Source organism: Ostrea edulis, chromosome 5 (assembly GCF_947568905.1).
Source record: "Ostrea edulis chromosome 5, xbOstEdul1.1, whole genome shotgun sequence".
Taxonomy (NCBI): Eukaryota; Metazoa; Mollusca; class Bivalvia; order Ostreida; family Ostreidae; genus Ostrea; species Ostrea edulis.
The window spans coordinates 55,187,245-55,204,445 of record NC_079168.1 but is presented as its reverse complement, the minus strand read 5'-3'; the positions used below and the strand labels follow the sequence as shown (position 1 = coordinate 55,204,445).

General features: G+C 33.5%; 1 protein-coding gene across 1 annotated transcript; it reads left to right on the top strand.

Annotated features, from left to right (window-relative positions):
* The first annotated feature begins 744 nt into the window (after positions 1-744).
* LOC125652113 (uncharacterized) lies at positions 745-16,942 on the top strand. The gene is made up of 5 exons (XM_048881083.1): positions 745-996; positions 3,422-3,604; positions 5,856-5,975; positions 7,099-7,246; positions 16,812-16,942. The coding sequence occupies exons 1-5, from the start codon at positions 745-747 to the stop codon at positions 16,940-16,942; spliced, it is 834 nt and encodes a 277-aa protein (XP_048737040.1).
* Positions 16,943-17,201: the final 259 nt, after the last annotated feature.

Genomic DNA, 17,201 nt, shown 5'->3' with positions numbered 1-17,201 from the left:
AATAATATGGCGGCAAGTATAACTGGGTACGATATTGGGTTATCTCTAAAAAAAGACAAATCCAAGAAACCCGTTCTTTCGATGACCCAGGCCACAAGAGCTTTTGAAGTGACCTCACAGTCTCCAACACAATATGTCGTTGTAGCAAAGAAAGCAGTTAGTAACACAGACAGCGTGCATTCTCCTTCAAAAGAAATTAAAAATGTTATTCTTCCAACTACTGCGACAAAAGAAGTTGTATCCGATAAACCAACATCAACTACGACAGAGCCAACAGTAGACAGATTTACAACCGTATTGCCAACAGAAGCGCCAAAGCCAGCAGTCAAAATAACCTCAACACCAACGCCAACAAAACAAACCCTTTCCAAATTGTCCAATTTAAACCTCGTAACAAAAAGAACACAAGATGCATTCAGTAAAATAAATGAAGTATTCAAAGGTGCCCCAGAGGGCATATTAGCGGTTTCAAAAACAGACGCTTTCAAGAAATACAGGAAGGCTGCAACAGAAGTAATTGAATTAAAAAAATCTCCAACCATGGTCCCAGCTGTAGGAATTATTAAGCCTTTAAGGAAAAGTGAAGCAATTTACAAATTTTCTCAATATGGTAATCAACGTAAACAAGCGATTGTGGAGGATAACGCGATTAAAAGAGAGATTAAAAAATTATTAATCCAGCAGAATACTATTTATCCTGCTACCTTGCAGAACGGAATGACGTCCAATAAAAGGGTGACTCCTATGATGGACCAAAATATATTCAATAAAAACAATATAAATACAAACTCTCGGGGAATTCTATACAACACACCGGAAATGACATCAATGATTATCTCAACGGAGAGCATTCTTCCTGAACAAAATAATGCATATATTCAAAACTACAACTTCCCTGGAGCCAATCGGCAGTTGTATGCAAATTCAGCAAGATACCCTTCGTACCAGAACAAAAGTCCAGTTACCTTACCAACTCCTATAAATCCACAACCAAATGTAAGTTTTCATAAAGATTCTTTTATGTAAGGAATATATGCCTAGTTTGTTTTATTATGGGGGTATGAAAACAATTGAAGTTTGTATAATCAGCGAAGACATTTATTTCTTGTATCTATATTTTGTAATGTAACATGTTTTTTAAAGATAATTATGTAGTTTTTTTTATGTCCGCATGCAAGGTCACATACATATCAGTTTGCAAGGTCACATACATGCCAGTTTGAAACATTATAGATTTATTACTGACAAAACATCGATAAATATAAACATTCTTCACAGAAATTTTGGGGATCAAATGTTGCGTTCAGCAGAGTGAATTGATATAGCGAGGTTTTCTCTTGTGCATTAGCCATGTTTACGTAAGGAATGAAGGAACTTTATATTGTATTGAAATAACTTATGTCTTTCAAAACACATTCGAAGTAATTTGTCGAATAATTCTAAGGAATTTTTATATGACACAGAACAATATTGAGTAACAACAAAATTGGAATTGAGGATTAAAACGTATTCTAACGTCTTTTTCTAGACGCCGTATGGCGCGATATGACGCCAACACAGTTTATACGATATAAAGCAAAATGAACCAATGGAATTAGGTTTTATAAGTGAAATTAAAGAATTCGTGATTGATTGATTGATTTTATATTGTTTAACGTCCCTCTCGAGAATATTTCACTCATATGGAGACGTCACCATTGTCGGTGAAGGGCTGAACAATTTAGGCCTATGCTCTGCGCTTACGACCTTTGAGCAGGGAAAGATCTTTATCGTGCCACACCTGCTGTGACACGGGACCTCGTTTTTTATGGTCTCATCCGAAGGACCGACCCATTTAGTCGCCTCTTACGACAAGCAAGGGGGTACTGAGGACGTATTCTAACCCGGGTCCCCACATTTGTGAAATGAAAGTAATTTCTACTTATTTCATATGAAATAAAGTGCGATGGGACATGCATTTTAAATCGCCAAGCAATTACTAAAAATCACAGATAGTTCAAATTTTAGTCGTATCAGATAAGTAGAAATTATTTTCATTCCTCATAATTTTCTTTATGAAAAACACATTCAATGTTATTTGACAAATGATAATTTAAAAATGATTTTTCTTGCGGAGCAATATTACTACAACAATATAATTAGGCTCGTTCCTTTAATCTCCGACGAGCAGAGAGATTTGCGAGAGACAGCCGAGCGTCTTGTTGAACGAGACTACAACAGAATAGAAACAGGAGACAAATGTTATGTTTCGTCATACATGTTCTGTACCAAGGACGTCAAAATGCGCGATTTAGCATCAGCACTCAGTTTATAACGATAACCAAATTGCGTTTTACAAGTGAAATGAAAACCTTGTATAAATATTGCAAAAAGTACCTAGACACGATTTACAACAGGATTTAAAAAAAAAACACTAAAAAAAAAAAAACCCATTTAGAAGTAAACTGATCTAGATTAGAACATAACATCATACTATAATGAGGATTATGGTGATATATTCTTTCATACCATGGATTCAATCAAACAGAAATCTATTGAATAGAATGAAATGTACCTTTTGAAAAATCTTTTAGAAAAGACAGAATTATCAAGACAATTTTATTTTAAGTTTTTACATATATATGTGAGCCACCACGACAAAACCATGCTTTTTTCTTTCCGTTTTCCATTCCGCATTTTAGCAACACCCTTACCAGTGCAAACAATCGGTGGGAATAAGATTTAATAAAAATTTCACTTCTATTTGATGAAAAGAGTCTTTGAAATACGCTTACCATGAGTCAAGTATTATCAGTAAAGTACCAGGCGAAATAATCTGTAACCAAAACTTAATTAGTTTTAAAATCCGTTAATTGATTACGTTTCTGCACTTTTGTCCCAAAATTCATTAGAGCACCTAAGATGTGAAAATAGTACTCAGCGACTGTTATTAATTTGTTGTCATGAATATAATGAATTTATTGTAGAAGTAAATAATTTCTATTCTTATAGTGCTTTTTGTTCTTAAATTAAATAAAAGAAACAATAAACGTTATAAAATAGTACACACGTAACGTTACGTAAACGTAATGCAATTTTCAGAAGGAAGGTGTCAACTTTGCAATGTCATAACTCTATAAATATAAAGAGTTTCACTGAAATATTTCATATTTTTATTTGTTGATATAAAACCTATCAAAAAATGTTAAAATCTCATTTTGTTGAAAAAACTCAACAAGCCTGGTTTTCTGGTGGCTCATCACATATGCTTTACATATATATATTTATAACAGCGTATAGTTTTATTTTGACCACCAAATATTGTTGAAGTAACCGGAATGATTGTTGAAAACTACAGCCTCATTCGTTGTATGATGCTAAATGTGTTTATGCAGTTTATCTATTAAGTAAAACTTTATGCATATTTTACAATTTTATTCAGGTGTATCAGCCTGCACGTGACTTAAATCTCCGACTATCATGGACCACAATTTTACCTACCGGAAGTACGATGGATGAATTTGCTATCATAAAGGATAATGAAATGTTAATATATGTTATATCCGATCAAATTCCTCATCACAGTAACCTTGACAAGTCATCAACCCTTCTGGATTTCACTGTTGTAAGTACATGGATATTGTAAATTTGCTAATTTTGATATGTTTGTGTTTCGTAAACATACCGTTATGCATCTTGTGATAGAACTGTTGTCGCTCGTTATGATAGATGTAGCTATTATCAAAGGTATATCCATTCTAGGAAATTTCATCTGTAACAAACAATTAAATCCAATGTAGATGATAATGTAGTTCCACTCCAGCGGCGAAACTCGTATTGTACATTTATGTATTTGTATTCTTTACGTTTTATTTTCATCCTATTTCAGTTTCTACCGCATACCATCTAGCATCCATTAATAGCTTGCTTTATTTTCTGATTCATTCCACTTCCATTTGAGGTTCACTAATTCATGTTTCTTCTTTTCCAAATTGATCTAACACAAATCCCATATAATTATGAAAGAAATCGTTAGAACTCAATCACCAATATTTCGAAAACAAAACGAAAGCCAACATACAAGAAGGCAGTTAAGATAACAATACAGAACGAAATGTAAAGCACGTTACAAAACGAAAACGGAACCCAGCAAAGGCGAGAGAATTTTGGGCAAAGTAGCGATAATGAAGATTTGGCAGGATATATTGGATGCGTGACAAATTTTAAAATAATTTTTGATTTAATAATTAAGAATTTGCTATACTTTGGGAACATTTTCGTTTTTCGATCCGAATTTTTTTTCTATCGTCCAATTATACCGTAAAAAATGTTGTGTACAGAATCGAATGGGATTAAATACATGTGATATTAGCATTTCTAAGGGCTATCAGGATTTGGTCGATAAGATAAAAGTTATCCAATGGTAACGAAAGATTTAAGTACCAATAGATTAATATATGTGTAGAATTTGCTTAGAAATACTTCCGACTAAAATTGAGTCCGAACGAGCTCCTTGAAAAATGGCGTTTTGATGTAAGAGTACGAGGTAAATAAGGAGCGAAGGAACGTTAACCAGGGCTCTAACTTGTAAGAACTTAACCAGGGCTCTAACTTGTAAGAACGTTAACCAGGGCTCTAACTTGTAAGAACGTTAACCAGGGCTCTAACTTGTAAGAGTAATGCAATTCAAACACGCTTGTTGCTTGCAAATTAAGATAGCTTGAAGGTATGAACAGTTTCTGATCCAGTGAGAAGCTTTCCGTAAAATTTTGAATATTTGAACATAGTATAAGAAGGCATGCGTACGTTGTGATTTTGTACCTAGCGACTCCTCTTCCTATCTGCAAAGAATCCATGTTCGTTTTCCAATGAAATCTTGTCATAATATTATCAAGTACTTTATGATATTGTTATTTGACAAACATTTCCTGGATGTTACGAAAGCTATTGTCTTGTATTTGATTTATTAGAAAAACAACTTAATTTATTATGCTCTATCTCGACTCTATGATTGGTGCATTTTTCAAACATATTAACGCAACATTTTCAATGAGGAATTATATTATCGCCTTGATCATCCTTTACAGACAATTCATTATCAATTGATGATTAAATTCCAATAAATGTTCACGTGCATTATGCATGTTTTTCAAAGGGATTAGAATTCGTGATATGAGACATTTATCTTAACTTCCAAATTACAGTACTGAAAATTGCAGCTATAAAATGTTGTTAACATATTTGAATCCCAAATGTGAATTCATCGATATACTGGTTCTGATTAGATGTGTCAACGAACATTGAATTGTTGAATAGGGTGAATAGGGCGCTTTCTTCATCTGCGGAAAGTATTCGAAAGGACAAAATCACCTTCTTGCCAATCTATTATAAATAGATGACCTAAATTTTAAATGAATATACATTACCAAAATTATTATAGCAAACAACATTTAATTATAATACATTCCTTTTTACTATTGTAAATCAAAGTTTTAGTTCAGTAAAACAGGGTGTTTAAGGTATAATTTGTTGAGATATTAACTACTAAGACAAATCATCCAAACTATCACCAACCTAATTTCAAATATTTTCACTCAAATCAATCTGATTCTTCTACAATAAGAAAACGAATGAACGTGCTGCTTGCTGTAATTAATTGTAATATACATATTTTCTTATCATAGTAAATCAAACCACCATAAAATTGTCGACTTTTTTGTTAAGGTAATACCAACTGTTCGTATTTTTACGTTATATATCATAAAGTACTTTAAATGGCGAGTATCTTTTTGACTAATGCAATATCATTTTCTAGAATAGTTGATAAGATATGATATGACAATTTGCAGACTGCTAAACTTAATTCACTTTTTAAGGGTCACATGGCAATGAGATTTGATATTCTTGGAACCAACGGTCAGATATGTTTTGTGACGCATACATCAGCCAAATTCCAGAAAACAAAAGAAGCACTACAGAACAGAGCAGTGACGCAGGTAAGATTTTACAAACGAAATCAAGTAGTATATTCCCTAATTTTAACGTGTAAGTAAATTGTAATCAGTGAAACAAATGAACATAATAATGTGAAGAGATTTGTTAAATAATGAATTTGTAAATATATCTCCTCTCTAGAATCATGTAATATTAATACCAAACAGCCCTCCTAGACAACGAATCTAAATTCTGTAGCTGATTTCACACCATTAACACTGCCAAGATGCATGATTTCACGAACACAACGTAACTTGTGACTAGTAGACCAATCTGTTTAAAACAAAGTGATGCACCAATGGTAAATCATAGAGTTGTATTCTACCAACGAAACATGCAATCTTTGCCTGTGTATTCTATTGTAAAGAAGGAAATTTTGAAGTGCACGTCAAATGAAAATGTAAATCATAGAATTTTGTAATTACAATGAAGACAAGACAATATTATTGAACCCTATAGGTTTGTTTCTTGATGTTCATGTAGAAATTTTAACTGAATCTCCAAGATGAAAAAGTGAATATAACAAACAGTGATCAACCTCACAATTCCAATAAAAATACCAAATTAAGAATATGGTAAACATGACCTCTGGACGCACTAGAGGTGGGATAAGGTGTCAAGGAGGAGTAAGGATGATAATTATAGCTATTTAACCATTAAGCAAAATATCTAACTGAATAATTACATGTACGACCGGTAAATAGTGTCTTTCATAACAATGAAAACGACGACACAATTTGCCAACAAATATTTTTAAAATTCTGATAATAGTATAACCTGCATGTACAAAATGTAGCGGTACAATTTTTATTCGAATTAGAAAACATTTCCTTTAAACTACTGTAGTTTAATTGGTTTTCATGGGGATCAAAGTTAGTCGTTTTTTCATACATGTATAATGCATTTTAGTTGATGTACACCCGAGAACAAACACCTTTCCCTCTTTATTAGATATATTATCAATTTGATGAGTTGATTTAGTGGTATTAATCAACCACGAAAATTTATGTTCAACGAATAAAGATGAAACTCAATAATTAAATTATGGCCGTTATTTAAGTTGTTCAAAAAGAATGATATTTCAAACAACAAGATAAGTAAGATATTGCTTTGTCTTAATACCAGGTTGTGAGACTTGCAGATCCTATACAACTGTATGCAGAGCTAACAACTCACGTATCCCAACATGATCTTCATAGAGTAGGCGGACCGGCCTTCTACAAGTTCTGCAAGGCGGCAATCAAACAAGACAATGTTTATGAACTTGTGATGGGTAAGTGCTTGAACGAAATGAGGACAAATAGATACTGTTGGTAGATAATGTCATTTCACAGCGACTTGTAGATTTTTTCTCTCCACGATAATAATTATGCTACAGTGAAAAGAATCCTCTGCTTATTTGTGCATAGAACTCCACCTCGAAGTAAATTCCAGTATAATACAAGTTGTGAAACCAGATTTCTCACATATAATCCACAGCGGACAAATTTCATAAAATCTGCATACATTTTAGTTAATGAGGATAATAATGACTATCTATTGCTTGTCAAAAAGAAAAATAATCACCTTGTGTGTGAAGATGCGGATATTGGTACGTGTGGATGTATCAATAACCCATACATATGATCATGGTATAGATTTCAAGCAAAGGTAAAACCTCGTAATAGAGAGTCAGCGTTCCTTACTTTCATGATATTACGTAAAACAATTTTAAGTATTATACATGTTGTATATTAGAGGAACAATTCAACTTCATTTATTGCGACATCACACATAAAAAGGATGCACTTTGAAGTCGAATCTTATAGGTGAAATGAAATTACAAACCCTACCTTTCAATTATGAAACACATTGATCAGTCGCGGTTTCTCATTGGTTACAGCGTTCTTTTCGTAACCAGGGAAACGTTAGTACGAATCCCGCTGGTGCCATGACCGTGTCAAGCCTTACATTAGACGTAAACATAGGTAGTGATTGATCCTTCGCCAAAAGTTCGCCATTTAGAAGTGAGCGTCACGAGTCTCTATGACTTTGAAAGCGGAGGTCTCGTGTCGCGGCAGGCGTTGGCACAATAAAGAAGCCTCGATGCTACGGCCCAGAGCGCTTAGCATACATGTAGATCTAACTTTGTGGTACTTCACCTCGAGTTGATGACGTCTCAAAAGTGAAAAAATGGATGTAAAACAAACAAACGAAAAGAACATTGTATTGCAACTCTAAAAGAATCAGTACCTGTCACAGTATGGGAACAGTCGAATACAACCTATCATTGGGTCAGATGCTCACGTGTTTCATACTGATTGTTAGGCCGTTCTTGATACACTGATTTTGACTAGGATAACTCATATACCTAATCAAGATATAGGGCTCGCGGCGGATGTGACCGGTCGACCGGGGGTGCTTACTCCTCCTATGCACCTGATCCCACCTATGGTGTGTCCAGGGGTCCGTGTTTGCTTAGCTCTCTATTTTGTATTGCTTATAGGAGTTATGAGATTGATCACTTTTCGTTATCTTTACCTTTCACTGATAGAAATATACAACACACATAGGTATGTCTATACTAATTATTGGAGTTATTGATTTAACAACATTCTCCATAATTATCGTCTCTGTAATTCCACTGTCGGGTGAGATTAATTCATACAATGTAAGAACTTCACAGGTAAAATCTATATTGCTGTTGTATAATCAGAGGGATTTTACTTTTTATTCGTAATTGAAAACGTTGATTGTCCTCCAAAATTAATAAAAACAGGTTCATGTTATGGTCACATTAGAAAAAAACTTTCTATAAACATTCTTTATTCAAGATAATTCGATAAGTTACGTTGCTTTTCAACAGTATACTTAATGTACATATCTATATACGACTGGACATTGGATTTGGCAAATTCTTTATGAATTTATAAAAAGTCATGGTGCTCTCAAACAATGTTTTAACGTTTATTCAGATATATATATTTTTAATTTCTTTTATACGTTTTGTTAATGTTTTGACGTTGCTTTCAATACATAAACAGCAATTTTGTTTTATCCAATAAACTGTTTTTGAAAAAATCTAGGAACATTAAGACCTTTGTTTTTATCCAATATTTCCTAAAATTCTCATTGTATTCTTATGAGGTAGAATTCATTCAAAAGCTTCAAGAGAAGAAAAAATATCTTGCTGTGGCCTTCAACTCGACATTTACATGTAGATATATCGACGACGTTTTATTGATGAAAAAAGCAATTCCATTCATATATCGATTCGATATATCCCAGTAAACTCGATATAAAAGACACCACAGAGTCTTCCACATCTGCTTCGTACTTAGATATTTTATGTAACATCGATATTAACGGCATACTAACAACTCAATTTTATGACATACTGGATAATTTCAACATTTCCTTTATCAACTTCCCATATTCATGTAGCAATATTCCATTATCAATTTATCACTTGCATATGCTGTTCATATATTTTAACTGATTTGATACGTAAGAGCTTGCTCTGCGTACGATCAGTTTTTAAATCAAGGCAGGCTACTGACAAACAAGTTGATGGTACAGGGTTTCAACAGTCTCGTCTAAAATCAGCATTTCGCAAATTGTATGGTCGTTAAAACGATCTAGCTTGCCAATACAACAACCTGTCATTAGGTCAAATGCCGTCTGACGTGTTTCATACTAATTGTTAGGCCGTTCATGGCACACTGATTCTGATTAAGGATTACTCCGTGTATCTGGTCAAGATATAGGGTTCACGGCGGGTGTGACCGATCGACAGGGGATGCTAACGCCTCCTAGGCACCTGATCCCACCTCTGGTATGTCCAGGGGTCCGTGTTTTTTGTATTCTTTGTGGGGATTATCAGATTTGATCATTATCTTCACCTTGTCATACATGTTTTAGTAATCGTTGTACACAATTATCTGTAAATGATGTAGGAACTTATCTGTGCGGAATTAAAAAGAACTAACGCTGAATGGCACGAGAGGGGCTCGAACTCACGACCTCCCGGTTACAAAGCGAACGATCTACCACTGAACTACTGCTACTGGTATTATCGTCAAAATTTTCCTGACGTAATAACTAGATAATGACGACATTATATCATTAACTGTTTTGAAAAGAGTTAGTATTATATATTTCTATTTCCAAATGAATTCATGGGGCATAAAATAGTTACTATTAAACGTTTTTCTATATGAATGCTGAGTCAGGAATTGAGGCCCCTGGGCTTGTAAAAAAGTTCATATGCTGAAAATGAAAATTAATCTTTACCAATTCCCATCACTTCTGAACAACTTAAGCAGACTGGACTTTACGAGAACCCTCTCAAAAATCTCGAACCCTGGGTCTAGGTTTCTGTTACGGGATGGGGCTATACATGTATTGATCATCTAATTACAATGCAAAAAGATCTTCACTTTCGATTATCTAGCTGACAATATGTATGAGTAGTTACATTGAACAACTAGGGTAGTCCACAATTGTGAATTACATTATCCTTGATCACGGGTTCTGGATACATGAATGAATAAGGTGAAGATATGAATGATTGATCTCATCATTCTATAAAGAATTGTACAAAATCGAGAACATTTACAAACACGGACCCCAAGAACCACAAGAGTGCCTATGAATAAGTATCACTTGTTGACGGTCACACCAGCTGTAAACCTCCTATCTTGATCAACTCGTAGTCACAATCAGTTTGAAAAGGACGCCTTTACATTTGATATGAAATACATCAGACAATCTATAACACATTTTAAAAAATATGCAGCACATTGTGACACATCTTAAGGTCTTGAGGAAGAGTGGTAAGTTCACCAAGCGGAAGAATAAGAAAAAAGCTGGTCACGGTACATATCATTGAGAAAGTATGAAATAGCATACTTTAAAAATGTCATCCTCGTGAATTAGCGTAGGGCATAAGTTGATTATCGAGGAATCAACGGATTTTCAAATGGAAAAATTGGGGGTGTGGGGGGGGGGGTGTGCTGTACAATTCAAATGTTTGACTCTGGCTGTGGGGTTTGTATGACAAGGGATGTCTATTTAGAATGTAAGACGTCTAGTTGGAAAGAGGGAGTTATCACAATACATATTGTCTTCTGGTACGTATTGTTGCCGGCAGCACATATTTTCGCATGTGCTGAGGCAAGGCATATTTTTGCATCGTGGTACATATTGTCGTTGGCGACAATATTGTACAGTAGATATATTGCCATCCTTTAGAATATCTTGTCGCCAAACTTGATACATGGGAAAGAGCGGAGGGAACAACATAACTACATGTATAAGTATTTCTGTAGAGTTTATTTAGCCGTGGTTAAATGCGAATTTGGAAATTTTATGCTATTCCAATATCGATTTTTAATGGAGGCCGTGGTCACCATTTTGTCAGTATCAATAAATGATTACATGAATAAGTGAAGATAACGAACAATGATCAATCTCAAATCCTATCAAGAATAACAAAATTAAGAGAAGGGCAAGCATGGATCCCTGGACATACCAGCGGTGGGATCAGGAATAGTAAGCATCCCCTGTTGGCCAGTCACACCCGCCGTGAGTCCTATATATTTATTAGGAATCAGTAAATGAAGAACAATCGCAATAAAACACGTCATAAAGCATTCAACAGTGATAGCTTGTATTTGTAAATTAGATCGTTATAACGATCATAGAATTTGCAAAATGTCGACTTTAAACGAAACTGGTGAAACCGCAGACATATCAACTTCTTTGTAAGTAGCCTGTCTCGATTTTAAAATTGATCATAAACAGAACATGCTCTTGCGTATCGAATTAGTTGGTAGACATAGACACCATATGCAGATAATAGATGAATGCTGCTACACAAATATGGGACTTTTACGATGGAGAATCTGACGCCATAGCGTTTGTGATAAAACTGAGTTGTTAGTTTGCCGTTTACATCTATGTTTAATAAAATATCCAAATATGAAGCAGATATAGAAGATTCTGTTGTGTCTTTTATTTCAAGTTCACTGGAATACCGGTATAATGAATAGACATTTGAATGAAAACGAGTATTGTTACATTGTAACAGTTAAAACGTCGTCGATATATCTAAATATAGAATTGCAGGCCAAAGCAAGATTTTTTTTTCTATATACAATAAGTGGCAGAATATGTCTGAAGTTTCACCTTCATAGCAGTTAATATTTTCGTGAGGTTTGGCAGGAAATTTACATGTTTGAGTGTTAAAAACCTGTTTATTTAAAAAATGTATGATTTATGCGAAAATAGAATATTAAAATTCATTTTAAATAATTGGTGGTATTTCAATACACATGTAACATCCGTTTAATAGTTTGATATGAACATATTATTGTTTTAACAAACCTGTATCAAGAGTCAGGAAAATGCTTAAAGCGTTTTAGTACCATGCATGCACCATAGAACTCTCTCCCTTTCGTTCTTTTTCTCTCTCTTAAAATATCCAAACATGAATTAGATATGTAAGACTCTAAAGTGTCTTTTGTATCGAGTTCACTGGGATATATCGAATCAACATTTGAATGCAATACTGTAAATTGATAAAATGTATCTAATTGTCGAGTTCATGGTTACAGCAATTTTGCTTTCTCCTCGTGTAGAACCGTTTGAATAAATTCTGCCTCATAACAATACAAAAACAGGTTGGCTAACATAAGAGCACGATTCATGTCCACTGGAATTCCAACAGACTGTTATAAAACGTAATTAACAAAGACTACATAGCTATTGTCAATGAGGAAATACAGCGTCTTTTTCACCAAAATCAGCTTCAGAGTACTTGTATGTAAAATCAAAATGATGTTTAAGAAAAGATATTTTTTGGATGACTGATCACAAGATATGTATATTTCCCCAAGTTCCGTTTTTATGGAAGCAGCAGCTGTCTATGATGCCAAAAAGCCTAGTCTTTAATTTATCGTTATAAGTGGTAGTGTAAAGTATTGAAGAAAAAAAACGTACGTTTATAATGCTATTGATTTTGGAAAACTTATTCACTAGAATTTGAGAATCCACATTCGATTTACACAACTTCTCGCATGTCTTTGGGGAGAATACGACTATAGTTTCCTCTTCACAGCAGTTAATAGTAAAGATAGGGGCTTAGTAGAACATATACTGGATCCTGCAATGTACATACAATGTGCATCTTTGTAAGGGTTGCCGTAAAATTTTGGATTGCAGTATAGGTATTGTAACTCAAATTCATTCGTTTCATTGACTGAGTTATTAAAGGTCACTAGGTGTAATTTCGTCAATAAAACTTAAATTCAATGAAAATTGCTTTATAATATATATTTCAGTAATAACACCAGTATTTAATTATTTCAAACTTTTTATACCTCAAAACAGGCACATCAATATGTGATATTGGTGATTAAATAATAATTGCCCTGCAAGCCAATAATTCTTCCTTATATATTTTTTACACTAAAAGCATCTAACGTAGTTTTGTTAGGTTGTTTTGTACAATATAAATATTTTTATTAGTCATTAATATATATATTCCTTTGCCATTGAAAGATTTTGAAAAAAATGGTTGCCATCCCTTTCACAGCTAATGCCCGTTTGAATGTTTTTAAAACTGAAACGTGATTTTTACGAATTTCGTCTTTGGATAAGGAACTTGGTGTATACTTGATTTTTAAGAATTTCGTCTTTGGATAAGGAACTTGGTGTATATTTGAATTACCAAGTGTGGAATTAAAGTCAAAGATTTTTTTTAAAAAATACAGTTGTAATAATAAACCTTACAAAGAAATAGGTTTTTACTGCCTTTATCAAGTAACAAGCAAAGGCTACTTGGCAAGTCATATTAACTAAGGAACATAAAGCCATTTATCAGCTGGAACCAGTACACATTCCTCATGTAACCTATCTAATTCTTTCATCACTTTTGATTGACTAAATACAGAACAAAAGACGGTGTGCATGTTCGTTTTAACGTGTCTTATACGAGATTCTGATATTCCTCTTATACATTATGTACTTTTTATCCATTCTGACAAAGTTTAAAGTTCTTCCATTTCTAATTTAGCCTATCGTCTGGCATTATCTTTGACATAATTCATAAAAGAAATGAAGTTCTGTCTCCAATTGATAGACCGGTACTCTCTATATTTCAAACCTTTTAAAATTAATTAGTGACTTTAGGTCGTCATTTTCAACTAAATATACATCGCCAGTAATGACATGACCAGCTGTACTATAGTTAGATAAGAACATGAGGGATTATTTTGTATAAGGTCGCCTATTTCTAAGCACTGTAGAGATGTAATTGAAAAGTTTGGACGCAATGGTAGAAGTACATACATTTTCTAGGAAATACATGTTGTGGACTTGAGCTTGAAATTTAATGGAATTTTTTAATGTCCCAAGAATGACGGCATCAATTCCTTTGTTAGTAAATTTACATTTAGGGAACTGAAGGCGTGATTCTAAAGAATTATCATCCGTACCTTGCTTTGGTTTAAAGAGTATATGATGGATATCATACAATGAAAGGCGAAGATAACGAACACTGATCAATCTCATAATATCCCACAACTCTGTCTGTATTCTGGTGTTGAAAAATCCAAGTATAGACTAGTGGTTGGCTTCTTCAAATACCCTATTCAAAACTTTAAACCAGCAATTATAAGGTTTGTGCGAATATGATATAGATCTATCTGTCTGTTGACATAAGATACATGCAAAAGTTTATATCAAATGATACAGCGTTTATATTTTGTTTGATGTCCATTATGCGTCGTGTTCATAAATTTCTTAGTTTGATTCCATCAGAAATAAACGACTTTAAAATCTCTATTTCATCAATTGATATACATTTGACTTGATGAATTACAAAGAAACTGAATCAATAATGAATGATACAAAATAGAAAACTCAACAGATGAAAAATTTAAAAATCCTATCCTTGAGGAGATTACAGCATACACTGTCCCAAGAAGTTATACGGGAACGTAGAACCAGGGGGCGGCCTCCTCCCCTATTTATTTGGCAACTTAATTTTTCCGTTAATTTTTACATGCAAAATTATTTGCATATGCAGTGTAAGATATTTGATGACCCCCTCCCCCGAACCTTTTTTGAGAGTAGTACTGAATGGTAAGAATGTAGACTTGAACTCATGAATTGAACCCCCATATAATGGATGACAAATACTGACCGTACACCCAATATTTAGGATTTTAAGATTTGTTTAACTGCTCAAGAGTTTTACACAATTGTGAAGTCAAATTCTCTGTCCCCTCCCCCTCCACCACTTTGGAAAACGATGCTACGTGTCGTGTCTGGTAGATAAGACAGTATCTATTATATGGGTATCAAATGACATTGCAATGCATATTCTTTTTTTGTTATTGCCATGTATTTTAAAAGTAGTAGATAGTGATCAATCTCATAACTCCTGTAAGCAATACAAAATAGAGAGTTGGGCAAACACAGTCTCACGAATGTACTGGTTTTAGTTCTCTACTTATTCTTTTAGATTGTAGTTCTCTGTTGTACCTGTAATAATTTTCTTGGGATTTCAATTACTCATATTCCGATATATTTTTACATTGTATGATTAGGTCAATCTAAAATGATATTTTTAAAAAGAAAATTACCAGGGCAAAAAAGTCAATTGGCCAACCTATGTCTGATTCACCATTGGCCTCTTAAATTTTGTTTCAGTGTCATCTTTAAAATTTTGAAAAATGTTAATGTTTTGAGACAAATATATTACTTTTCTTCGATGGTTCATTGATATCATATACCATAAGCCGGAAGATATGAATTGCAACGGCTTTGTTCTAAATCACACAATGTAGTGAAAATACTTTACAAATGTTTGATTAGCTTTCACCATTCATTGTGAAAGGCAAACTCTCTAAGAGGGTAAACAACAAAGAGACAACATTTTAACAATCGTCCACTGGATATTTACTTTTATTTTTTACGTACTTGGTGTCAGATGGACATATTCCATTATTCAAAATAAGCACAGTAATTAAATGGTCACCAATAGCAGATACAACAAAAGAGTTCAGTTCTTCTAATTCCGATCACTGGACAAAAATATACCACAAGCGAACCCCCAAAACCACGAAGAGCAGCGTTGATCGTCCCCGTGACATGTTTATTGTTATCAAGTATAATGAAAACGGTTTTATAACAGCACGGGATATGCTGAGGTCTGGTATTACATGGTATTGGTGACCAGAGAACGAGCAAATGTCACAAAAGGATATTCTGAAAAGGTTTATTGTTGATAGTGAAAATTACTGCGTCAATATGTTTTGATCAAATGGTTTGGAAATCGAGATTATCTTTAGAACATTTGAAACAGTGTCCTCTCTCTCTCTCTCTCTCTCTCTCTCTCTCTGTATGTGTGAACACATCATATTAAAAAAAATTAATAAACAAAACACTTTACATAAATGATGGAGAGGATAAAGTTGGATTTAAAAATAATTATTTGAGTTTCAGATAATTTATTACAATGTATAGTGTATAGTTATTCCTAAAGTTTGTCTGACTACTCCAATGTGAATTTTCTTGTCCCTGAATCATTAAAAAAAAACGTGTTTCGTATTTCATTTAGTAAGGTACAGTTTAGTATGCTTTCCGCGCCACATATTACATGATAGTTTTCGTGTAATGTCGATCTGTCCAAAGATAACCACATATGTACATGGATGCTAATTTCATTTTTCTTTAATTATAGGACGAATGATATTAAGGTTAACTACAATTATGTTTCCATTGTAGTTATAATAGTAGATGTACGTTAATTTCAATTAGAATGGTCATCGAAATATAAATACTCTTTACAGAACCAACCGGAAATGTTGGTGGTACTTCATTCACCGGATCTGGACTAGTTTACCCTTCGGAACCCGGACTGTCAGTGCCAATTACTGTTAATGTAGAAAGCATGATTAATTTGAAAAATAAACGTTTTTAATATTATATTTGACTGTTTTGTTACAACAATCGTGAAAGAATTCCACTGTACATATTTTTGTCTATATATTTTCACAATCCGTGATCTTTGTTGTATATCATTATATCATTATAATGTTTTGTGTTTCTTGTATAATTATATGTAATCTCTGCAAATAACCACATGTAATGACTAGATTGGATTATGTGTTTGCGATTATTTATTGCATGTTTGTATAAATCATCTCTGAAAAATATTTTATTGTAAATACTTTGATTTA

Bases quoted from the DNA above. Each gene is read 5' to 3' on its own strand.
- LOC125652113 (XM_048881083.1), top strand. From the start codon at position 745: ATGATGGACCAAAATATATTCAATAAAAACAATATAAATACAAACTCT. The intron at 3,605-5,855 runs GTAAGTACATGG...TCACTTTTTAAG, and splicing joins CCCTTCTGGATTTCACTGTT to GGTCACATGGCAATGAGATT. The intron at 7,247-16,811 runs GTAAGTGCTTGA...TACTCTTTACAG, and splicing joins TGTTTATGAACTTGTGATGG to AACCAACCGGAAATGTTGGT.